Source organism: Danio rerio, chromosome 16 (genome assembly GCF_052040795.2).
Source record: "Danio rerio strain M-AB ecotype USA chromosome 16, GRCz13ab, whole genome shotgun sequence".
In the NCBI taxonomy this organism is placed as follows: domain Eukaryota; kingdom Metazoa; phylum Chordata; class Actinopteri; order Cypriniformes; family Danionidae; genus Danio; species Danio rerio.
In genome coordinates this window covers 9,158,958-9,185,000 of record NC_141036.1, presented here as the reverse complement: position 1 = coordinate 9,185,000, position 26,043 = coordinate 9,158,958, and the positions used below count along the sequence as shown (strand labels likewise).

The window sequence follows — 26,043 nt, the reverse complement described above, 5'->3', positions numbered from 1 at the left end:
GAGGCTTTTTCAGTTCATTCATAACAATTTGCTTTTGTATAATGTTATTATTATTAGCAGTATTATTTATTATATCAATATTAATATTTGTTTTATTAAAAACAAGCTTAGATTTGCCCACCTGTCAGGTTTTAGACCATATGGGGCACAGCATGTGTTTTAGGATATAACTCAGGTTTTTGAGCACATTTTGTTATTATTATTCATTTATTCGTTTGCTAGAAATTAGAACTGAATTTAGAAATAGTTTTTAAACAAATATTTGCGCTTAACAAACAAAAGTATTTATTTATAGACTAATTGATGTCTGTGCGTAAAGGTTTCCCTATCCACGAGCGAAAGTGAAAGTAGTTCCATTTTTTTCTCATTCTCACGCAGTAGATGCTCTGTTTAACAGTTTTCTGTTAAAAAACTGTTAACTGTTAACTGTTTGCTTGTGAAATGCTCATTTTTTTCCACTTAGACTTACTTTGCGTCCTGTAAATAGCAAATGCGCTTATGGCGCGAAGCAGCTGACTCTTAAAGGGAATGGGAGATGAGACTCTAATTGGTTTATTCTCAAAACACACCTATAACTCATTAATAAAATAAACTCAACCCTTTTAGACCATGCGCCACAGCGCAAGGCAGATTTCCCGTCCTTAAATTAGCAAAAATGCATCCTGACACGCCCTGAAAGCGTTTGCGCCCTGCGTTTTGCGCTCTGCGCATGGACCATCAAAATAGAGCCCCAAGCATTTTAACATTAGAGTCAATAGAAATTTGCTCTGTTTTGGAGCAAGCCACAGTGGCTTTTCAATGAATTGCAGTTTCAGTTATTTCCGTATTAGCTTCACCAAGGAGAGCAGGGGGTTGCAGCTTGGGGAAAACGTAGTAAATTTTGACATATTATTTCTGAAAACAAGACAAAATCTTTGCTTTTCTATAAAATGCTTTCTTATTTAAAAATATTTCAATATTTGGACTAAAAACAAAAACTCTAAGAAAAGTATTTTTTATAGTGTACTCAAATCATAAATTGTTTCTCTCTCTTTCTGCAGGCTTGCACACTAGCCAGACGCAATGCTGATGTCTTCCTCAAGTATTTACACAGAAACAGCGTGAACATGCCAGGAATGCTTGCACATGTCAAAGCCCCAGAACAACAAGTCAAAAGTGAGTCTATTATCCTTCTTTTCAATCTTTTATTTATTGGATTATACATTTTTTTAACACATCCCTGTGTCCTGCAGACATCCTGAATGAGCTGCTACAGCGAGAGAACCGGGTTCTGCACTTCTGGACCATGAGGAAGAGGAGGCTTGACCAGTGTCAGCAGTATGTGGTGTTTGAGCGCAGCGCCAAACAGGTTAGTACTGCTCCAGATCTGAGCTAGTACCAAAAGTAGAGCTGTCAGCAGACTGGGGCTCGTTTTATTTAAGTGCACTACAAAAAATGCTTTTCTTACTTAAAGTTTTTTTTTTGTCTTTTACTTACTTACAGTTTTTTTGTTTTTTCATTTTGTGTTTTTTTTTTGTTTTTTCTTTTCCATATATATATATATATATATATATATATATATATATATATATATATATATATATATATATATATATATATATATATATATGTGTGTGTGTGTGTGTGTGTGTGTGTGTGTGTGTGTGTGTGTGTGTGTGTATCAAGAAGCATTGTCGAAATAAGTAAAAAGAATGTTTTCAGAAATAATATGTCAAAACTAAGTGAGTTTTTTTAGTAAAGCAAGCTAAATAATCTGCCAATGGGGTAAGCAAAATAATGGATGGCAACATGAACAGCCTGAGGTATTAATGTGCTGGCCATTACATTATAAACCACAGGAGAGCGCAAATTCTTCCGCAGGATAGCGCTCCTCATACTTCAGCCTCCACATCAAATTTTCTGAAAGCAAAGAAAGTCAATGTGCTCCAGGATTGGCCAGCCCAGTCACCAGACATGAACATTATTGAGCATGTTTGGGTAAGATGGAGGAGGCGTTGAAAATTAATCCAAAGAATCTTGATGAACTCTGGGAGTCCTGCAAAAACGCCTTCTTTGCCATCCCAGATGACTTTAATAATAATTTATTTGAGTCATTGCAGAGATGTATGGATGCAGTCCTCCAAGCTCATGGGAGTCATATACAGTATTCATTCTTTTTCCACTGCAGCATGACTTTATATTGTTTACATTATTTCTGTTAAGTGCCAAGACTTTTGTCTAAGCAAAGTTAGACCTTACTGTCCTAATTAAAGAATTAGAAATCCAGGCATGATCATATTTTATTTTATTAAAATAAACGTGATCTAGAGGCCTTTGCCTTTAATATAAGCCACCTATATGATGCCAGATGATCAACTAGAAGTCAAGCTATTATTTGTTGTTCCTATAACTTAGATAGGCGACAAGACTTTTGTCAGGTAGTGTATTTCGCTGAACCTATTGGCAGATTATTTGGCTTGTTTTAAAGAAAACTTATCTAATTGTGATTTATTACAGTATTTCTGAAAAAAAAAACACACAATCTTTACAAGATCGCACATGTAAACATACTGTATACTCTACATTTATACACAGACAGAGGCTCAATTCAACAGACACAAATTCAGACACATACTGTATATCATTAATGTTAAATTTGCAGTATTACAGTGAAATCATGGCTATAATTCTGAAGCAAAGTGTAAATGTATACCTTTTTAGGCCCCATGTGTTGTGTAAGATGTTAATCTATCAAAATCTTTGTGATGTTAAACATCTCAAAACTAAGCACTATGAATTTGGAATTTTCACAACTAGCAAGTGGAGCTTGTAATTTTGAAACGCTTTTATGTAAATGAGTACACCAACAAAAGTGAATATTTTATACATTTCTCAGTGAATATAGTCAATATATTGTGAGTCCTGTAAATGAAACAGTTGTATTAAATGGTTATACTCATTACAGTTACAATTTGGTCACCTAACATATTTAGCAATTGGAAGATAATACATTTAAATTCAATTGAGTTATTGCAAAAAAAAAAAAAATTATTTTGTATTTTTCTCTTGTTTTTTTTTTTTTGTTTATTAAGATTTTATTTACTATAACAAATTAATTTGGGTGTACACATTTCTGGACCCTGAAGTTTCAGTTTGGTTAGGGATCCAGTTTTTATATATGAAAAAGTGTATACTGTACACTCACTGGCCACTTTATTAGGTACACCTTACTAGTACCGGGTTGGACCCCCTTTTGCCTTCAGAACTGCCTTAATCCTTCGTGGCATAGATTCAACAAGCTACTGGAAATATTGTTAAGAGATTTTGGTCCATTTTGACTGGTTAGCATCATGCAGTTGCTGCAGATTTGTCGGCTGCACATCTGTGATGCGAATCTTAGACTCCACCACATCCCAAAGGTGCTCTATTGGATTGATGTCTGGTGACTGTGGAGGCCGTTTGAGTACAGTGACTCATTGTCATGTTTAAGAAACCAGCCTGAGATGATTCGCGCTTTATGACATGATGCTTTATCCTGCTGGAAGTTGCCATCAGAAGATGGGCACACTATGGTCATTAAGGAATGGATGGACATGGTCAGCAGCAAGACTCAGGTGGGCTGTGGCATTGCAGATGTTGCGGCAGAAATCGAGACTTATCAGACTTATCAGTGTTTCCAATCTTCTATTGTTCAATTTTCTATTGTTAACGAGCAGTTGAACAGGTGTACCTAATAAAGCGGCCGGTGAGTGTATACAAAGCTTTTAAAAGATTAAAAATCAAGTGTAAGAAACTTTTCAAACTTCCTTTAAACATACATTTTCACAGACAGAAATGCATTCCTCAAAGCCTACCATCAATAGATTCAATTATTTTATGCCATACACAACCACACACCACACAACAAGTATTTCTGGACTCTCAAATAACAGAAGCATGTCCGGTCAGGCATTCAGTGGTCTAACTTGACTTCTATATAAACTTGACCGAAGTTCAGTTGTCATGTAACAGGTCCTCCAAAATAAAAGTATAGCCTTTTTAGCTCTTTCTAGAACACTTAAATATAATTTTTGACCGTATTACGGTGCCTAAAAAAACGAAAAGACTTTTTTAATGCGTACTTTTAAAGAACAAATTGTGTCATGCTGCATAATTACAGTATATGGTTTCGGGACATCTAGTACAGGATTAGAATTCCTCTTTTCGTTCCCTGTTTAAATACTTAGTAATTGACAGTAAGGACTCTAGTTTGACCACAAAGTGCTCCACCAGAAAAACTTTCTCAGTCAATATTAGTGACAAACCTGCATATATTGCAACCAGGGCTTTACATTAACACCCGCCAAATGCGGCTAGATTTCAGCTCTGGCGGGTTAGACAGACACCTCCACTAGCCACTTTGGCTGGTTTGAAATCTGCTACAAAGTGTAGTTTTCTTAAAAGCAGCGTTCGACACTAAGCATGGCCCAATATTCGTGCAAAAGTGATCTTAGAATCGAGAAGCAGCAGGACTGACAAAAATAGCTGTTCACGCGAGCAAAACAGCAAAAAAAAAGGTAAATACAGAACGAGAGGATGATCACTCGCGCACATAGGTGATGTGATGCGCACAACTGTTAAAAATCGCGCTTGCTCTCCCGTTTACTTGCGCAAAGCAATCATGCCTAGAAGAAGCGGAACTTGGGCGATCTGTTCCCTTTGTAATAGACTGGACAAAGAGCGATGATCGTTCACCCACAGACAGTCCTGCTGCTTTCAAGAGCTCAAGATAAAAAAAATACACATTCTTAGCAGCAGTGGTCACTGCTGTCATTTTAATTATTCTTTGAACAGATTATTAAAAGGCCTTTATTAACCATGTGCACGTGAACATCCTTTCATTATCAAACACAGTTTGTTTCACCTGCTTTCTTTTGCTTACAGTTATCTTTGTTAATATGATTTAATTATATTTGTTTACAATAAAATTGCTTTAATGGGAGATAACGCCCCATTTATGTGTAGTTAACTGGTGATCTGGGACTTTTAGCCAGGACAGATTACTGTGCATATTTTAGATACATGACAATTTTTTTTTTAAATGCATTGTTTTTAAAGTAAAAGTTTTGTTGAATTAAAAACTGCATCTATAAAGCTATATTTTCATTGTTTTGACACAGGCTAAGAAATACTTATATGGTGTGGTCAGAGATAAATTTGGTAAATCCTTAAATTTGAGCCCTGAAAAGTCGTGAAATAAAAACTTATTGCATTGCCACACAACCTATTTGCTAAAACGCACTGTGCAAGCTACACAATACACACAAGAAGTTAAATGAAAGAGAAGGCATGTGGACATAACACAATATCTAAATCTATTATTTTAGCATGTCAAAGTCAAATTTATGCATATAAAATATATTTTCCCAACAAGAAAAGTGTGGCTTGTGAAAATGGCGAGTGGCTAGTAATGTTGGTAATCTACTAGCCACAGTGGCTGGTAACCAAAAAAGTTAATGTCAAGCCCTGAATGCAACACCAAATAACCCAAATATGTTTGTTCTGAAATCACTTAATGATTTGACTGAAGTAATGCTATGACAATAATATGAGTGTGTTTGGAAATGTGCTGGAGTACTTTTAAACATCTCGCTCCCTCTCATGGAGGCATGAGAGTATAACATGTACACATGCCTATCCACACACTTTTATATTTCTATGAAGTGGTTATTTGCAAAAAAACAGGTAACACTTTATTTAAAGGTGTCCTTGTGACACGTTCTATGTGCTTACTGTAGTGATTACAATTAATCATGCATAATTACATGCAACTGACCCCAAACCCAACCCATACAAGTACAAGTCATTAATTAACATTACTCAGTAGTTAACTGAATAGTTACATTGTAACAAGGGCCCATTAAAATAAAGTGTAACCACAAAACATATAACTCAATTTTGATCTTTTTCAAAAAGAGTGTTTATGTATTGTGCGTGGGAGAGAAAAAAAAACATGATCTATCAAAATTAACAAAATTAAGTTAGTGTATCTGTTATTGCAAATAAACTCTCCATTTACTGCACCTTTATATTACAGTATATCAATATAAAGGCGATTGGTCTTATTCACTAATAATTGGGAGCATTTTTCATATTTATATGCAAATTTGAACTTCTCTCTGAAGCTTTCCTACACACATGAGTTTGTTCTAAAACTCGTTTTTCTGTTACTAAATTTGTAGTGGAGTAATTTGCATAATACATGGCCAAACCAGTTCCATGTAAGGCCTTATATATACACTCTAATATAGACTTTTATTCAATAACGATTGTCTAGTTACTTTTCAGTCACTCTGAAATAACATAATTATATCGAGAATTGTATACGTTTATAAGGCCTCTTGTTTACTTTATGTGTGGTTTAAGTTGTTCTTGATTTTTTTCATACATGTTGAATTCATTTTGGTATGAAGAATCATGATTTATCCGTGAAAATGTCCGTATGCACATTTCATGCGCTAATTTGTTTAAGACCCATTGTTTGGTCCCTTAAGTGCTGTTCTTTTGAGTTTCAAAATGTTAGTAAAATACCTATATTCACATTTCATATTCATATTTTGACTTGTCACTTTTTTGTTTCTGCAGGCTTTGGAGTGGATCCATGACACAGGAGAGTTTTACCTGTCCACACACACCTCCACGGGCTCCACTATACACCACACACAGGAACTGCTGAAAGAACATGAGGAATTCCAGATTACAGCCAAGGTTTTTCTCCTGTCTTTGTAATCCTGTTGTGCATAATATGATGTGAGGTTATCAAGTCTATACAATCTATGGTTCTTACATATTACCTGTTTTACATTTTAAATTTTCATAGCTTCTGAGAGTCCAAAAAGTTCCACATATTGATAAATAATGTTATGATAGCTGTTATAACATCAAGTTATGATTGAATTGCCTCTTGTTACAGATTTGGAATAGTTTTACAACAAGCAGCAAATGATTATAGGCCAATGACATCAAATGGTCTATAGACTAAGGTTATCTATATAGTCTGTCTGAATTCATAGTATTTGAAAAAATGCTACCTAGAATTTGCCCAATGACCTTCTACTTGCGGAAAGATTCTTTTATAAAGATTTTACCCCTCCCCATGTCACTTATACTTTACTAAGTTAAAGGTGCTGTATGTAAGTATTTGACTCTCCTAAAGAATAAAAATACTGTAATATGTTTGCCGATATTTAAGAAACAAGCCAAGTGAACATTCTTGTTTATCTGAAAAACCATGCTAAAGTCAAATATTCTGCTTTGAAAATGTGAGTTACGTGCCGGAATGGCTGGCTTTGTTTTGGTCATTTAACCCGTCCAATGCCAGATTAGCCAATTATATTTCTGCCCTCCTGGTTGCCTTGCTAGAAAACCACATATTTGATTCATTCAGTCAAGAAGGCTTTTTAAAGTGTAATGTGACCTCCGGGGGACAGTAGCAGACTCCGAAGTGAGACGCAGATTCAGAGTTCCACATGAGGTGGTTATTAATTAGCAAATGTAAATATTTTGAACGTAAACATTAGGTGAGCAGGTTACATTGTAACCTAGTGCCCTAACAACACGCTACTTGATGAGATTTGCAGTGATTTGGCTGTTTGCACCAGATGAAACACATTTAAATATTGCCATTCCGAAGCACAGAATAGTGCACTTTAGAGAAGCTGATTATATATATATATATATCCGCACCCGATCATCACTTTATTCATTTAATTCTTTGTTTTAGGCATGATGATAGGTCACCGTGGATATTAACAGCAGTTTCAGTGAGCTAATCTGCGCATCTCTGATAGTAAAATAATATGTTAATTACAAACGTTTTTAAATAAACATTTATTTACAAAAACAAAAGTTTGTTTTAAGACAACATTTTCTTCAGTTTTAAATAGATACAGAAAGTAAAAATAAGACATTTTAGCTTTTACAGATACAAGAACAAGATAACAAAAAGGGTGCCACTTAACGGCTGCTATGGTACGTTTCCTTGGCCTTTTTCTTTGCACTGTGCAAAAAAAGACTACCATCTACTGTGCTTAAATTCGGGCAACTCCGCCTCGCCTCCAAAACGCAGCTAGCTGCACTGAATGAGCGTTCGCTCGCACTGCTTGTTGTAATGCACAAGATTCTCCTTGCAAGGTGCTGCAGTCATGTAAATAAGCCATCTTGTTTCTCCAAGAATGATAAGCAGATTTTCCTCTGAGCCCTCTAACTGAAAGTTTGAACAGTACTCTTGCACTTCATCCATTATTTTGGGCATCTCATCTTCTCATTCTGCAAAGCCCACTCTCTGCTTTTTCACTGGTCCACTGCAATGTCCTGCTACATCCAGATGCGACCCACTCACAATAAATCATAACGTATTTTTTTGTTACCAAACCCACCCGACCATCGGATTATCCGGAGCGCCCTCAGATATAACCGCCATTCACTCACCACTAGTGTACTTATTGCACTCCAATAAAATAGTAGGGTTTATAATCTAATTAATACATATTAAACCTCTTTAACATTGTTATGGTAAGTGTTGGCTTTAGTTCAACTTTAAATGATTTATTTTATTTTCAAGATCTGAGGTGAACCATCTGCTGCTGCTTTCAGTAGTATGGCAATAAATGTCATGTAAAATGGCATTCAAACTCACATTATTAGTATTAAACACAATTAAATCAAAGCAATAAAGCACATGATGTGTACCTGAGGTGATCATTATCAAAGTTTTTAAAATCTAAATTTCAGGTGTTGGTTAGAAAAAAAAAAAAATCTTCTTTTAATATGGAAAATATTCCTTCTATCACATGTCACTGCTTTTATTTAGAACACGGCTTTAATCAGCCTTAAATCAACCTTTAAGCTTGACAGTCAGGCACACTGCTGTTGGTGTTGTCAATCTGGCAACCTGCGCTAGAATGTGTTTTGAACCAGGCATGCAATAACTAGTTCAACCACTGGGTGTCAAACATACACACTGCACCTTTAATGTTTTTGTATTATAAAAGGTAATGTATTTCACTCCTTTCCTCATAAATGTTGTTAATTTAATAAAAGGACAAGGGTAGACGGCCAAAAAAAGAGCAATAATTTGTTATTGTTTTGTTGTTGTAGTTCTTTCTTTATCATCTCTTTGCTTTTTCGTTGATACGTTATTATACGAGGATGACCGTAGTTTTGGTTTTGGTGAACTGTTTCTTTAATTCATGTGTAACATTATTCGGTCCCACTTTATATTAAGTGGCCTTAACTAATATGTACTTACATAGGAGTTAATAGTTTGTTACAATGTACTTATTGTGTAAATACATGTATTTACTATGTACTTATGCTTTATTAAATACCTGTATGTAATTAAATCTGTAATTAACTTTTGTAATTACATTTGTAAATACACTGTTGACCACCCCTTACACCTTAACCTACCCTTAAACCTACCCATGCCACCAAACCTGTCCATAACCCAACCTCTATCCCAACTCAAAAGCACCACAAGTGTTCTCAAATACATTATAAACACAGTAAGTACATTGTATTTATTTTTTTGATGTAAGTACATAGTAGTTAGGGACACTTAATATAAAGTGGGACCCATTATTCTACAACAGTGATTCTAAGCAAGTCACAGCTTTATTAACTCACTAGCCATCACAGCAAATCACAATACAGTTCCCTGGTGATGTTTACACTCATACACGCGTCTCTAAATCAATGTATCTCTCTCTCTCTCTCCATAGCAAACCAAAGAGCGGGTGAAGTTGTTGATCCAGCTGGCTGATGGTTTTTGTGAGAAGGGCCACGCCCATGCCAGCGAGATTCAGAAATGGGTCGCGTCCGTGGACAAACGCTACCGTGACTTTTCCCTCCGCATGGACAAGTACCGATCCTGCCTGGAGAAAGCGCTCGGCCTGTCCACTGACTCCAACAAAGCGGTGAGAAGGACTGTGAGAGTGGGTGTGTTGATAAGGCCTGCATGGCCAGAGTGTGGATGAACAATATATTTAATGTCAATAATAATAATGTTAACATTTGAAAAACATTTCTAGCCACTAAAACATTTTTTTGTGGGGGGGATTTCAGAGTAAAGATCTGCAGCTGGACATTATTCCAGCCAGTGCTCCTGGAGCAGAGGTCAAACTCAGAGATGTCAACCACGAACTGAATGAAGAGAAACGCAAATCAGCTCGCAGAAAAGAGTATGTCTTTTTAAACCTGTTCATATGATAACAACAGAGTTCACTGACCTGTTGACCTGATGAAGACCTTATAGATCGAAGTTTTGTTTTATTTTGGAGGTAAAGTGGCAGTGTGTGCTTCTGTTTGTCACCCTTGCATTATTTATTTTCATGTATATATACAGTTAAAGTCAAATAAAACAATTCAAATTTTACAGGAGGGCTAAAAATTTTGGCTTCAACTGAATGTTGTGTTTGTTTTGTTTTGTTTTGGGGGGGTGTGGGGTATACTAAATTAAAGCTCCTCCCAGAAGCATTGTGCTTTAAAACAAATACTGACAATAGATCTCTGGTACATTTCCCTGTTACATCTCTCTCTCTCTTTCAGGTTTATAATGGCAGAGCTCATTCAGACTGAGAAGGCATATGTGAGAGATCTGCGGGAGTGTATGGATGTAAGTGTTGTCACAGGCTACTCAAAACAGACAGCAACATTTAAAGGGTGTGGTGCACCAACGTCCACTCTGGACAAATCACAGAAGCTCTGCGCTATAAATATATTCACTGCACTACAGTACAAGCAGCAGTAGCTACTGTTTGGTCTCATGCTCAAATGGACCTTCTTAATCTGTTTAAAAAAATGCTAGTTTTTAGTGTGCACATTTTAGGGTATGCTATTTTAAATATAAGAATACTTTTTAAATATATTTCTGACTTTTCTAAAGTATAAAAATGCAAGCATATGTTAACAGATATTAAGGAATCATGCTTAGTAAGCATGCTTGTTTACAGGGCTTTACATTAACACCCGCCAACCCACCAAATGCGCGTAGATTTGAGCTGTGGCGGGTTAGACAGACACTCTCACTAGCCACTTTGGCTGGTTGAAATAATTTTCAAATTGTAGTTTTCTTTAAATTATGGAATGGCAATAAGCATGGCCTAATGTGCAAATGTGATCTTAGAATCGAGCAGCAGCACGACTGACAAAAATAACTGTGTTCGCACGAACAAGAGAAGGCAGATACTAAATACCAAATGAGAGGATGATCACTCGTGCGCACAAGACTGTTAATAAGCGTGTGCGCTCCCGTTTACTTGCGCAAAGCAACCATGCCTAGAGGAAGCGCAACTGGTGCGATCGGTTCTCTATGAAATAGACTGGACAAAAAGCGATGACCGTGCACCCACAGCCGCTGCTCTCAAAAGCTCAATGTATATAAAAAAAAACATTGTATAAGCATCAGCGCTTACTGCTTTCGTCAATTATTATTTTAACAGATTTTTAATTATGTAATTAATAGTTATATAAGTATTAATTACATAACATTACCCATGTGCACGTGATCACCCTTTCTCTATCACTCATGGTATGTTTTTACCTGCTTTCTTTTGCTTAGAGATATTTTTGTTAATATGGTTTAATTATAATTGTTTTACAACAACATTGCTTTATTATGAGATTAACTTCTCATTTATGTGTAGTAACTGCTGATTTGGGACCTTTAGCCAGGACAGATTACTTTGCATAGTTTAGATACATGACAATAGTTCTTTTTAAAATGTCAGTTTTTTAAGAAAACTTTATTTGAATTTTAAAAAGCATGTATACAGCTATGTTTGGCTTGTTTTGACATATTATTTATTATTTTTTGACATATTATGTATTATTTTTTTGACATATTTATTTTGCTAAGTAATAATATTTTATTTATTTTTGATGTGGTCAGAGATACATTTGTTAAATCCTTAGTTTTGAGCCCTGAAAAGTCGTGTGAAATAAAAACTAATTGCAATGCGACACAACCCATTTGCTCATGCACATTGAGCAAGCTCAAACAAAACACACTCAAACACTGAAATAAATGAGAAGGCATGTGGACATAACACAACATCTAAATCAAGTCATTTTAGCATGTCAAAGTCATATTTATGTATCTTACTATTAAATTTCATATGAGGAAGCACTAATAAAATTAAACAACAACTGACTCTTTAGTTTCATTTCTAAATGTTCTAATCGCACAAAATCTGCAGAAACTCAGTTCCAAGCCCCTCCTCCAGAGATTATAGAGATTGATGATTGGCTCCTATGCTAGAAGGCGGGGCTTCATTCACCGTATTGACCGTTACACTTTTCCCCATTCAAAACTATACAAGTGACACGTCTTGTGTATTCTATAGTCCTTGACTAAAGTTAAGGTTGTCCTTTTTTCTGACGTACATCTACTTGATATGGTTTCTGAAGTATAAAAAATGTATGGCGGTGCTTGATTTTCTTATTTTGGAGCCGGTTGGATCATTGGAAGATGGGCTTTGCTAACAAAACAAAAAAAAATACACATTGGGAATTTGCACCGAAATGTTTTTTATTTATTAATAGCATTAGTCTGTTATCAGAATTGTAACTGCAAGTGTGTTTGTGTGTTTTAGACTTATCTTTGGGAGATGAGCAGTGGCGTGGAGGAGATTCCCCCAGGGATTGTCAACAAAGAGCACATCATTTTTGGCAACATGCAAGATCTATACGAGTTCCATCACAAGTCAGTGAACTTAATGTAAATAATAATTTCATTTATTTAACATCCATTGTTTCCTTACTGTTGCTTTCCTCTCTTTCTCAGCATTTTCCTTAAAGAACTGGAAAAATATGAGCAGCTCCCAGAGGATGTGGGTCACTGTTTTGTCACATGGGTGAGTGTGTCAGTGTGCTGGAGATAATCTGATCACGAAGCGCGCTGGCGTTATGTTGATATTAAATCAGATCCTTAGCACATATATCTGGGTTACTGCACTTACAGTTTACATACACAGTTTTATAAGAGTTATATATCATTTACATATGATATCACTTAATGAGTCCTTTATTTAAAAACTGAGAGATTAAACGTTATAAATATGTAAAAATGCTACTTAAAAAACTAATGAATAATAAAATTCCCAGGATTCTTAGATGATAAAGAGTTTTTTCAAAATGTCAATTTTAAGTAGTGTAACCTGTGATAATTATTTTTAAAAAATCAGCATTGCAAATCAGCATTGCTGGTTTGTGAAGGATTAGGCGAGCTCTGATATTGAAAATTTAGCTTAGGCATAATAATGCAATAATGTTATCATATTTCACATTTTACTGTATCTTTAAGCCTTTTTGAGCATAATAGATGCATTTTAAAATCTTATTGCACTATTTGGATTTTAAAGGGACATAGGTAATTCCATTTATGTGAAATAGTATAGTCTTGTTAATAGAAAGCAATGGAAAGCAAGTGAATTACATACAGTTCTCAGCATATATGAGTGCACCCCTCACAAATCTCTCATTTAAATTAATATTTTCTATAGGAGCTTTACGATATTTTATCTGTGCATATACTGTACATTGGATTAGTCAATACAGTAGTCAAATTTAGAGCTTATCTAACAAATAACTTATTATAACAGTCCAAAACTAGTACTTCCAAATTTACGTTATAGAAAAATATTAAAGAAAAATGTTAAAACGAGCAAAATAAACAAAAAATTGTATACAGTTTAGTTGAAATGTTGTAGTTTGTAATTTGTTTATTCAATATTTCGCATGAATGTAATTGTGTTATCTTTTTTATTTCTAAATATGTTTGTTGACTAAGATATTATTTTAATAAATATTTATGTTTATTAAATTTATTTTGTTCAAATGCACCAAAATATATGACCTTTATTCACTGAGAAATATATAAAAATATTCATTTTCAAAATAGAGTGTACTCAATTATGCTGAGCACTGTATATGTAAAGGTAAAAAAAATTATCCTGCTGGGAAATTTTATTGTAATTTTTTTCAGAGTTTTTAATAACTTCTAAACATTTTTTTTTTTTACTTTTTCCATTTTGACAGTAGAAAATATTTTAAGTACAGGTTAAAGGCTTAACTGTGTAGTGTCCCACCAGTGATGATATGGCCATATCGCACTGCTACGAGTGTGATATTGTGTTTATACAACAGTTTGATGGCATAATGTATATGCTGGAAGGCAAGTTTATTTAAAAAGAAAATCAAAACCCCTTTTGTAAGAGGAACTATTTCTTCTGTCGTTCATTTACATCTGCAGCTGATGTCAAAACAGCCAAAACCGTTGCAACTTTAACAACGTCACTTTTTAGTGACGTTGTTACTAACAACGTCTACAAAGATTTTCCATTATTTCTCTGTTGCAATCAGAATTTCACTATAATTAACCCTGAAAAAGCCTAAGCGACGCAATCACCACCAGAATACCATAGTATAAATACATCACTTCAACAAACAAAAGAGAGGGATAGACTTTTGCTGTGTTTCAAATAGACACATGAACATTTTGAGTTTACTCGCTTCATTCACACGTCAAATTCGGTTCATTCGCGCATCAAATTCCCCTCACAAATAATAGGGATTCAAGTCATAGGCATGGCTTTTGTCTGTCCGGTGACTCTAGCTTCGATGATAACTGGCTAACATGGGTTTTATTGTGAGAATAGCTGCGTTTTTGCACTTTAGGACAGCTACAAACAGCGTATATATTCAATTGGCGCCATGTCTGAGATCACTAGATCCTTTCAGAGGTGTATCTATCTATGTGAGTTCATAAACAACTCCAGAAACTTAACCTTTCAGCGGCGCTTCAGACTGAGCCTAGCCTAGTTTGATGAATTGTTGTCTGGTGTCAGCAAGAGGATTTCCCCACGGGACACAAACAACAGGCACTACGTCATAATCACGCCCCCAAAAAAGCAAGCTCCTGATTGGATGACGCAGCGCAAATGTCTGCTAAACTTCAGATTTTCCACCTTGAACGGTTTGTGGGAAATCGCTTAACTCATGCCGCTTCATTCATACTTCAATCACGTCATTCGTGTGTATCGCATTGCAGGATGTCTATTTGCGTCTGGTGTGAACACAGCATTAGAATGTCTCTTACCTGTTCTGTAATGATTTTTTCAGCTGTAGTTTGAAACTTGCTTCTGCTGAGAAAATGCTTTTTTTCTCTCCCAAGGACTTATTATGCTGTCTCTGTCGCCATCTTGTGGTAGAACATCAACTGTCTTTGCTCTGCTCAGTATGACAGTCTGATGGACGCAGACGCACTGTCTCTCTGAAATTATAAAGATTTAAAATATGCAGTATCCTTATAAATAAACTGCAGAGCTGCAATCTAAACAACTACACTCTCACCTAAAAAAGCCTCAAGAGTACATTGTGTTGTCCAACAGCTGCAATATTTGTCAAACTGTAGTGAGTTTGATTTGCTGTCACTCAATGTGGGCACAATACACAAGAGCACAACAGTGAAAAGGCTGTACGAGTGCTTTTATTGCAGAATATCACATCAGATTCGAGGACCAGACAGAACTGTTGCATTAATATATATAAATACTGTGAAAATTTTCTTACTCTGTAAACCGTCAATTGGGAAATATTAGAAAAATTATACAAATTAGCCAGGAAGCATTTGACTGTATATTTAAAACAATTTCAGTGAATTGCTTTACCCAAATATTCACTTTACTCATATCTCTTATAACTTACGAATCAATATGTATTTAATCCATTCTGTTAGCAGTTTATCAACCTAAAAGAAAAACTACTACAGGTATTAAAAATCGAAAAACACCATCTTCGAAAATGTTTAAACCATTTCATGTATATTTCCTTTCAGGCGGACAAATTTCAGATGTATGTGAATTACTGTAAGAATAAGCCTGACTCAACTCAGCTGATTCTGGAACACGCAGGGCCCTATTTTGATGTGAGTATTAAGCAGATGCATCAGGAACTCTTATCTGTGCATTGGAAATGAAAATATGCATGATTCTTAGTATCGCTTTAATGTCAAGTTATGAACTTGAGGAAGTTCAGTTTGTTATTCAGATTATATAACACTTGTTTTGTATGTTTGACAGAGAATGTGGGTGTTTATATGAATATGTATGTGGCATTGTGAGCAGCATTTGTGGTAGTACTAGTGTATGTCTCAATAACTGTGTATATGTTTTTGTGTATGTGTGTTAATGCTTCTGTGGTCTGTTGATCAGTTGTGTTCTTGAGCTGGTAGGTGGAGGTCTTAAAAAGAGGGCACTTCCTGTGTGTCTGGGGGCGGGTGGGGGACCAGTGATGCCTCACTATGAAACTGTTGCCAGGCGATCAGAACAGACAGACTTTTCTTTCAGCGCCGATGAATAACTGTAGCCTTGAGCTCTGCTTCTGCACAATTGCTATCAAGAAGCCATCTAAAATCAAAAGGAGAGATAAATGCTTTCATGCGGATTGTTTTCATGTGTGTTTGCGTGAAAGGTGTTTGGTCTTTGATTCAAATTCTTGAGTGCGTTTGTATGTGTGCAGGAAATCCAGCAGAGGCACAGGCTGGCAAATTCCATCTCATCGTACCTTATTAAACCGGTTCAGAGGATCACCAAGTATCAGCTGCTGCTGAAGGTATGTGTTCAGCCAAACCTTGAACAAGCTTAGCAAATGCCCTTTTTCCTCTAGAATGAATGCAGGTGCTAGTTCAGATCTAGTGCTTTTGCAGGTTCGGTTAAACTGGATCATCTGATGAGAAAAACATTTCCTTTTCCATGGGCCAGAGAGCCACCAAAGAGCCTAGTCAGAAGACACTGAAAGCAAGCGTCTACTCATGTTGCTTATCAATGTGTAGAATACAATGTAAATTTGTCTTATTTTCCCCTGCAACGCAAACGGGAAGTGCTACATACAGTTGTGTTCAAAATAATAGCAGTGTGTTGAAAAAAAAAAGCTCAACATCCTTATAATATTTTTAATTTCAATGCACATAAATGCATTGGGGACACTAATCATTTAATTCTAAGTCAAAACATGAATCAAATTTGTTAAATGGATTATTCATTTACAGAAAGACAGAAAGTTAAGAAAAACTAATATGTAGGATGTTTCAAAAAATCCAATATTTATCTATATTGACTGAAAAAATTGCTTAAAGATTTAGGTTTCTTGTGAATCACCCAAATAATTGTTTAGTTGTGTAGCCATTGTTTCTGGGAACTGCTTCACATATCTGTTGCATGGATTCATCCAATCTAGCACCTCTGGACAAGTGCTACACACAACAATCCCTCTGCATTTCTTGGTTTTGCTTTAGAAACAGCATTTTATATGTCAGTCCACAGATTCTCTATTAGATTAAGTTCTGGGAACTGGGCTGGCCACTCCATATTGTTAATTCTTAAACCAAGATGCTGCTCGCTTACTGATGTGTTGGGGTCATAAATGAGCAGCATCTTAGTTCCAGACCTACACAATCAATGTTGTGGCTCTGAACGGGATTTGGTCTAGTTCAGACTAAACACAGACCCCTCACATAACCAGTTCTCACTAAATATCGAACCATTAGTTAACCAGTAGAGATTAAACACAGAATCACCACAGGTCTAGCTCAGAATAAACACAGAATCATCACAATTCTAGTTCAGACTAAACACAGAATCATCACAAGTCTAGTTCAGACTAAACACCAGAATCATCACAAGTCTAGCTTTAGACTAAATACAGCATCATAACAAGTCTAGGTCAGACTAAATACAGCATCATAACAAGTCTATTTCAGACTAAATACAGCATCATAACAAGTCTAGATTTAGACTAGATACAGCATCATAACAAGTCTAGCTCAGACTAAAACAGAATCATCAGAAGTCTAGCTCAGACTAAACACAGAATCATCACAAGTCTAGTTCAGACTAAACACAGAATCATCACAAGTCTAGATTTAGACTAAACACAGAATCATCACTAGTCTAGTTCAGACTAAACACAGAATCATCACAAGTCTTGTTCGGACTAAACACAGAATCATCACAAGTCTTGTTCAGACTAAACACCAGAATCATCACAAGTCTAGCTTTAGACTAAATACAGCATCATAACAAGTCTAGGTCAGACTAAATACAGTATCATAACAAGTCTATTTCAGACTAAATACAGCATCATAACAAGTCTAGATTTAGACTAGATACAGCATCATAACAAGTCTAGCTCAGACTAAAACAGAATCATTAGAAGTCTAGCTCAGACTAAACACAGAATCATCACAAGTCTAGTTCAGACTAAACACAGAATCATCACAAGTCTAGATTTAGACTAAACACAGAATCATCACTAGTCTAGTTCAGACTAAACACAGAATCATCACAAGTCTTGTTCAGACTAAACACAGAATCATCACAAGTCTTGTTCAGACTAAACACAGAATCATCACAAGTCTAGTTCAGACTAAACACCAGAATCATCACAAGTCTAGCTTTAGACTAAATACAGCATCATAACAAGTCTATTTCAGACTAAATACAGCATCATAACAAGTCTAGATTTAGACTAGATACAGCATCATAACAAGTCTAGCTCAGACTAAAACAGAATCATCAGAAGTCTAGCTCAGACTAAACACAGAATCATAACAAGTCTAGTTCAGAATAAATGCAGCATCATCACAAGTCTAGATTAGGACTAAATACAGCATCATAACAAGTCTAGTTCAGACTGAATACAGCATCATCACAAGTCTAGTTCACACAACATATAATCACACACACACACACACACACACTTATTGACTAAATAAACATAGAATAATCAAAAGCTTAGCACAAACTAAAGACAGATTTATAACAATCCTAGCTTCGACTAAACACAGAGTCTTCACAAGAGTAAGAACATATACCCAGATGCTAAAAAATCTTTGTTTGTTTGTTTGTTTGTAGGAACTATTGACGTGTTGTGAGGAGGGTAAAGGAGAAATTAAAGATGGCCTGGAGGTCATGTTAAGCGTACCCAAACGAGCTAACGATGCTATGCACCTTAGCATGCTGGAAGGTGAGTATGACTCAAGTACACAGCTACCTTTTATTTTGCCAATGTTTTATAACTCATCTTCTTTCTCCCTTCTGTCTCTTGCTCTTTTCCTCATGTCCTTTCAGGTTTCGATGAGAACATTGAGTCTCAGGGTGAGCTGATTCTGCAGGAATCATTCCAGGTTTGGGATCCAAAGACTCTGATCCGTAAGGGCAGAGAGCGACACCTCTTCCTCTTTGAAATGTCCCTCATCTTCAGCAAGGACGTCAAAGATTCCAATGGCAGGAGCAAGTACCTCTACAAGAGCAAGCTCATGGTATGGGCTTTCCTATCATTTTGTTCAGTAATTATTATTATTCTTTAATGTTTCCTGGATTATGGATGGCTATACTTCATAATAGACAAATTAATATCCGTGTGAACAGACTGAGGTGTTGCTGAGATTTCTATTTCAGTATGTTGATGGACTTCTGGCAGAATCTGAATATTGTTTAGGGTGCGGGACTTTCTTTTTTGTGCATCATTCCGTCATAGCAAACTAATGGTTAGAAGGGCGTGGTTAAGAATATTGCGGCTGAAGCCATCAAAATGACGTTAATAGAAAAGGACCGCTACTCCAAACGTCGAAGCAAATAGTGTGAATTTGATTGAAGATTGCCAAAACAAACTTTTTTTTTTTTTCAGTGGATTACCTTGTGCAAATGAATTGTTGAACTATAGACCATTTTTAGGGATGTAAACAAAGACAATGGTCCCAATGTATTTCCTGTTTTACTTTTTTAATTTCTATAACTTCAGAGAATCCAAAAAGAGCCACATATTGATACATAATGTTTTACCATCAAATTATGATTGAATTGCCTGTTGCTACAGTTATGAAATAGTTTGAGAACAAGCAGGAAATGTTCATGGGCCAGTCACATGACCACATAGGGTATATGCCGGCTAGTGTTTTTCCCATAATGATAAACTTCTGGTGACCTGTTATTGTGAACTTTTTGTATTTTATACGGTTCCTTTTACAGCATCGATGTTGTAATGTCATTAAAATACATTCAGTTAAATAAACTTTGGCATCCATTTAGTTGCTCAAGCGTAAAATAAGACAAAAAGCCGTTTACTCGCACACGCCTGTCAGAATTGGCAGGCTAGCGCAGAAGCTCCATTGAATATACTGGGGTAAAATAAATGCTCATATTATAAATACATGGCGGGGAAAAATGTAACTTAATGCAGTGCTTCTTGTACAATCTGAGACCCACTTTATATCGGATATCACTCAGCTAATGGAGATCGCTGATTTTTAAAGAAAACAGACCTTAAATGCGCCGGTTTTTGCATTGGCATACAATTCGCCAGAAGCGCTTAACCCAGGTTACTGGCAAATTAAAAGTCCTAATAGCATGCTTCGGCATATATCCTATAGAAATGGTCTAAAGAACAACATTGTACGCTAGCAAAATAGATATTGTACATTTCGATTTCACATGGACTTTAAAGTTTGATCTTTGATTATTCTGTTTATTTGCTCTTCCTAGACCTCAGAATTAGGAGTTACTGAACATGTTGAAGGGGATCCATGTAAATTTGCACTCTGGGTTGGACGGACACCTACTTCAGACAACAAAATAGTCCTAAAGGTACGTGTCATTGTTATTTGTTTGCTAAACAATGTAGTGACAAGACTTTTCTGAACACTGTCATATTACATACATTCCAAATCCACCCCCTCCCTCCCTCTCTCATTGAGAGATCTGCTATCAATAGTTTGAGACGAGCAAATTATTTGAATGGTCCTGCATGTATTTATGCCTTTTTTACATATAACAACTGAAAGTTCTGTGTTTTTGACACTATTACAAATTCAGTGAAAGCTGTCTGGAATTATTAGCTAAAACTTTTTTAGGGCTGTCAAAATTAGCATGTTAACGCACGTGATTAATTTGAAATATTTAACGCCTAAACAAAATTAATGCAAATAACGCAGTTGCAGTTTTTTTATTTCCTGTTGTGGCCGATGTGTGTTCAGGGCCAGCGCATCCATAGAGGCGACCTAGGCGGCTGCCTTGGGCAGCAGAATAGCGTCCGAACCCCCCCACCCACCCCCTCCGCATTCGAGACTTGCGTGGTCATTTAAGATAATCAAAAATCGCTTTACATGATCGACTCTTGATCAGTATTATAATAATCATCAAAGCTGAGTATTGGTGTCCATGTGAATGAAAGTGCTAGATGAATTCGCAAGCTGTCAAAAACATTAATTTGCCCTTAAGCTGCATCCCTCAAATGTTTCATTAAGTTTGACATGTTTCCCTCCTTTTGTAAAGCGTCTGCTTCATGTTGGTGTGTCAGAATCTTTGCTTGTTAAAAACAGCCATACTTTAGAATACTTAGTTTAAGCAAATTTGATGAACGCGATGTTGCGTGTTGAAGAATCTGAAGGGATCCCTCTCGCTCACCAGCACTGCGTGTGTTGTCTCTGTCTTTGTGTGTGTGTGTGTATGTGTGTATGTGTGTATGTGTGTATGTGTGTGTGTGTGTGTTTGTGTGTGTGTGTGTGTGTGTGTGTGTGTGTGTGTGTGTCTGTGTGTGTACGTGTTTTTGTGACATATCAGGACACAAATCTGTATAATGACATAGGTATGACACAGGTATTACAAATCATAGGTGAAATATGAGGACATTGGTGACGTCCTCATTTCTCAAAATGCTTATAAATCCTACAGAATGAGTTTAATCAGAGTAAAGCTGCACACAGTCTACAGTGATGGTTGGGTTTAGGGGTGAGGTCGGGTGAGGGCAATACAATATACAGTTTGGACTGTATAAAATGAATGGAAACCTATGTAATGTCCCCACTTTTGACAAAAACAAACGTGTGTGTGTGTGCGTGCGCGCGTGTGCTTGCGTGCGTGCGTGTGTGTTTGCAGTCCACTTAGAATCCAACATGGCAAGAATTTTTGTTTGTTATTGGCATGGATTGTTTTGAAATTTAAATGGCACTTACATGTCTGTGTTTTTACTTCAGTAATAAATACGGCATTTCGTGATTAATCATGATTAATTACGTATTTTTTTTTAATCATTTGACAGCCCTAATTTATTTACAGAAATATTTAATAATATAACTTCTTGTAATTCACTCATTGCTATAAGACGTAGTTTATAGGCCTATTTCCTTTTAGTAAACAAGTATTAGATTTATAGATGTGCATTTTAACAAATTTTTATCTTTCGTCATTTGCAAAGTTTCCAATTTGCTTTGTTTGTAATTTTTCTGTGGCGGTTCATTCTGCTTTGGTGACCCCTGATAAATAAGCCACTAAGCTGGATTAAAATGAATGAATTAATTATTTTCTGTAAAGCTACTTCTGGCCATTACATGTCCACAGCTAATTTTTTATAAGAGACATGTTTAATAAATAGGCCAGGCATTTCTGACTTTCCATACCAAGAGGCTCAGGAAATGTTCTTCCAGAAGCCCATAAATATACATTGCAGTGACAAAAGCTGCAGTTTGTGAACAAAAAAGATATAAAATAAATGTTCATTTATAATTTATAAACGGTTGTACAGTTCAAATAGTTGCTCAGTTATTTACTGCTGTTTTTAAAAGACCATGACTCCTTGTGTCAGTGTGAGTCTCAATAGCCACGCTGCATTAATCACACCACAGCCCCAATCCATCAAAACTGTAAACCTTGGGAAAACACTGCTGTCGCTTTAAATTCAAATGAGATTGTGCTCTCAGCCCTCTTTTCAAAATAGAGCGAAGCTACAAATGCCTATGTGTCAGCATAGTGGCAGATTCAAAAACAAGACTAACGTCATATGCTAATCAGGGAGAGATTGTCACTAATGGGGGGGGGGGGCTTTCACCTTCTGACACAGGAGAATGTCAATCAACGTGTTTCTGCAGACTGTTTTTTTTATAAAGTGTGATTATAAAAAATAAAATTAATACATTTTAATCCAATAGAATCTGGTTATATTTGCAGAATGTTGTGACACAACTGTGTTTAAACCCCTTGTAAAAGTGATTTTTACATAATAGGTCCCTTTTAAATAACCACTTATGTAACTTATATCCCTGAATGGTTGCTCTTCCTCACTGAATCATATAATGTATCAGGTCATTCCTTGCGTTTTCACACATGGATGCTCTCATATTCACAATATAAACCTGGCTGACAGTTTAAAGCATTCACACATTTTTCTACTCATTTTATTTTCATATTCTGACAAGTTCCCAAGAGAAATGTAGGATGAGAATTGACTTTTCTTTTCCTCTGAGGATGAATCATAGTTTCTGTGAAAGGTGGTTTGAGACAAAGATTTTAGAAATGCACAAACTTAAAGAAGAGAACATTAGAAAAACAGGCAATTATTATATTTTGATTCCAAATTAGATAATGTCTTTTTTATATCTTTTTTTTAAAATTGTGTGCGTAATAAAAGCAGGATCACGGATTAAGCAACCAGTGTTTATTATTCTATAAACTCTTCTTTATTATTGTTATAATTTTTTTGACAGTTCTTATTGCTGTTCATGTCTGTTGTGTATATTGAGATTTGCTAATTTGTTGTGTTCACTGCACCTCCCAGGCTTCCTGTATTGAAAACAAACAGGACTGGATCAAGCATGTCCGTGAAGTTATTCAAGAGCGTACCATCCATTTACGGGGGGCACTCAAAGAGCCAATCCACATTCCTAAAGCCACTGCAACCAAACACAAGGGCAAACGGTAAGCCATACTATAAGTTATGATAATAATTATCATAACTGTATTATTAATATTAATATTAACATTATTGGTTTGAATTAATAATAATAATAATAATAATGGTTCAATAAATATATTATTATCATTATCATTATTAATATTACTATTTTTATTATTATTATTATTATTATTATTATTATTATTATTATTATTATTATTATTATTATTATTATTGTTGTTGTTGTTGTTAATAATAATAGTATTAATAAATTATTATTTGTATTAAGTAATTGTATTAATGAATTAAAAATTAATGATTTGTATTATGATTATCATTATTAATATTGGCCGTGGTATTATTATTATTAGTATTAGTAGTTAATATTAGTATTCATAATAATAATGATTATCACCAAGTCTAGCTCAGGTCTGATTATAATAATAATAATAATAATAATAATAATAATAATAATAATAGTTATTATTAGTATTATTATTATTTAGATAAATTATTATTATTGGTATTATTATTATTATTGGTAGTTGTAGAATTATGATTCTTATAAATAATAACGATGATGATGATGATGATGATGATGATGATAATAATAATAATAATAATTATTATTATTATTATTATTATTATTATTGTTATTAGTTTAATAATGGTTTGATGATGATGATAAAAATAATAATAATAATAATAGTTATTATTATTATTATTATTGTTATTATTAATAATATCATCATTATCATTAATAATAATAATAATGTTAATAATAATAATTTTATTGTTTATTATTTATTTATTTTATTTATATTTATTATTAGTTTTTTATATGATCGTATAAATTCCTATCATTATGAGGGTCTGAGGATCTCTGAACCTCATAACACATTTCAGCTCAAGAAACAAATGTTATATTACTATGTTGACTTTTAAATTATGTTATGTGCTATTTTTTTTATAGCAGGGACGGAGAGGACCTAGACAGTCAGGGTGACGCTAGCAGTCAGCCAGACACCATCTCCATTGCGTCCCGCACCTCCCAGAACACACTGGATAGTGACAAGGTGAGTGTGAATATCTGTCGGCATTTGTCCAAAAGTGTCATGCTGCACCTGGTGTTTAGTTCTGGGGTTTGGGGATATGTTTATACAGTACTAAAAGTGTTTGTGCTGAATTTTTAGGTCTCACCCTAATAACAAGATTTAATGGGTTTTACCTGCTCTAAATTCCATTTTGTCCAATCCCATTCGGAGACCACTGCAATGAAGCGTGCAATAATTTGGTCTGCGATCAAGTTCTGGAAAGAACAGTTGAACGAATCATACCAAACTTACACGATCTTTAAAACATGAACATATTTTGTCATTGCAATCACTTGTCATCATTTAACACCATAAAAGAGATGTGTTCTCATGTGTCAAGCTAATTTGGCCAGAGGTTTGCCAGGGTTAACCCCCTACTCTTTTTTTAAATGAAGTTTCACAAACTAATTTCGAGAGGAGCACGTGATATGATTGACTCCAGCTGGCCACTCATCTACACTCATTAGCTAGCCAATCAGATCGATCCAAACTCACTATAAGTAACCTAGCTAAGAACTACTCCCCCATCCACCCCTTCTCCTCCTTTCCTTTTTTGCCGAGGGGAGCTCTCGAGAAGACCTGATCTCATACTCCCCTCACATGCTATATGGACCTGGTGGGAGCCCTGGGCTCGACTATCTCTGAGCTCAGGGTTCTCTCCCGGGACAGCATGCCAAACCTGCTAACTTGCGAACAAGTTGTCAAACAGTATCTAAGTGTGAACTCTTGAAAGGACATTCTTGGAATTTTAACGACCACAGAGAGTCAGGACATCGGTTTGAGGTCTTCGAAAGACAGCGCTCACTAAGTAGTATAGAGTCCCTATTTATATAATGGGGTGTTAAGACCTACAAAGACCACAGGTTGAGTGCCCCCTGCTGGTCTCCCTAACACCACTTTCGGAAGTAACTTATCTTTCCCATGTGGTCTTGTGGTCTGCTTACCAACAGACGTAATGAGGGTTCCTCATACAATACTGCCAACTGAATGGAATATTAAGTATAGGGTGGGGCTTTCTTTCATTTAATTTGATCATTCCCTCATAGCAAACTAATGGTAAGAACTAGTGGTTAAGAATACTGTGGCTCAAGCCATCAAACTGACATCATTAGAGAAGGACCGTCATACACTGAAAAAATGATCAAACTTTGATTAAGGATCAAACTTTTTTTTTTCATTGGATTAACTTGCTTGGATCAATTGGGTA

At 35.5% G+C, this 26,043-nt stretch overlaps 1 protein-coding gene across 33 annotated transcripts in view; it reads left to right on the top strand.

The window, feature by feature from the left end:
• triob (trio Rho guanine nucleotide exchange factor b) overlaps positions 1 to 26,043 on the top strand; it is a 251,202-nt gene that overhangs the window by 160,732 nt on the left and 64,427 nt on the right. For 26 of the 33 annotated variants that reach the window (XR_015510904.1, XR_015510902.1, XR_015510905.1 and 23 more), the window contains 15 exons: positions 1,041 to 1,155; positions 1,233 to 1,348; positions 6,604 to 6,726; positions 9,741 to 9,935; positions 10,084 to 10,199; positions 10,567 to 10,633; positions 12,612 to 12,721; positions 12,803 to 12,872; positions 15,854 to 15,943; positions 16,537 to 16,629; positions 18,930 to 19,041; positions 19,146 to 19,336; positions 20,559 to 20,660; positions 23,626 to 23,765; positions 24,716 to 24,818. Coding sequence is in view for 13 of the 33 variants with exons in the window: in XM_087286537.1 (XP_087142663.1) it covers positions 1,041 to 1,155; positions 1,233 to 1,348; positions 6,604 to 6,726; positions 9,741 to 9,935; positions 10,084 to 10,199; positions 10,567 to 10,633; positions 12,612 to 12,721; positions 12,803 to 12,872; positions 15,854 to 15,943; positions 16,537 to 16,629; positions 18,930 to 19,041; positions 19,146 to 19,336; positions 20,559 to 20,660; positions 23,626 to 23,765; positions 24,716 to 24,818 (1,743 nt within the window). In the remaining 20 variants the exon portion in view is untranslated. The remainder of the gene's footprint in view (positions 1 to 1,040; positions 1,156 to 1,232; positions 1,349 to 6,603; positions 6,727 to 9,740; positions 9,936 to 10,083; positions 10,200 to 10,566; positions 10,634 to 12,611; positions 12,722 to 12,802; positions 12,873 to 15,853; positions 15,944 to 16,536; positions 16,630 to 18,929; positions 19,042 to 19,145; positions 19,337 to 20,558; positions 20,661 to 23,625; positions 23,766 to 24,715; positions 24,819 to 26,043) is intronic. The other 7 variants (XR_015510907.1, XR_015510906.1, XR_015510893.1 and 4 more) reach the window with 1 other exon arrangement.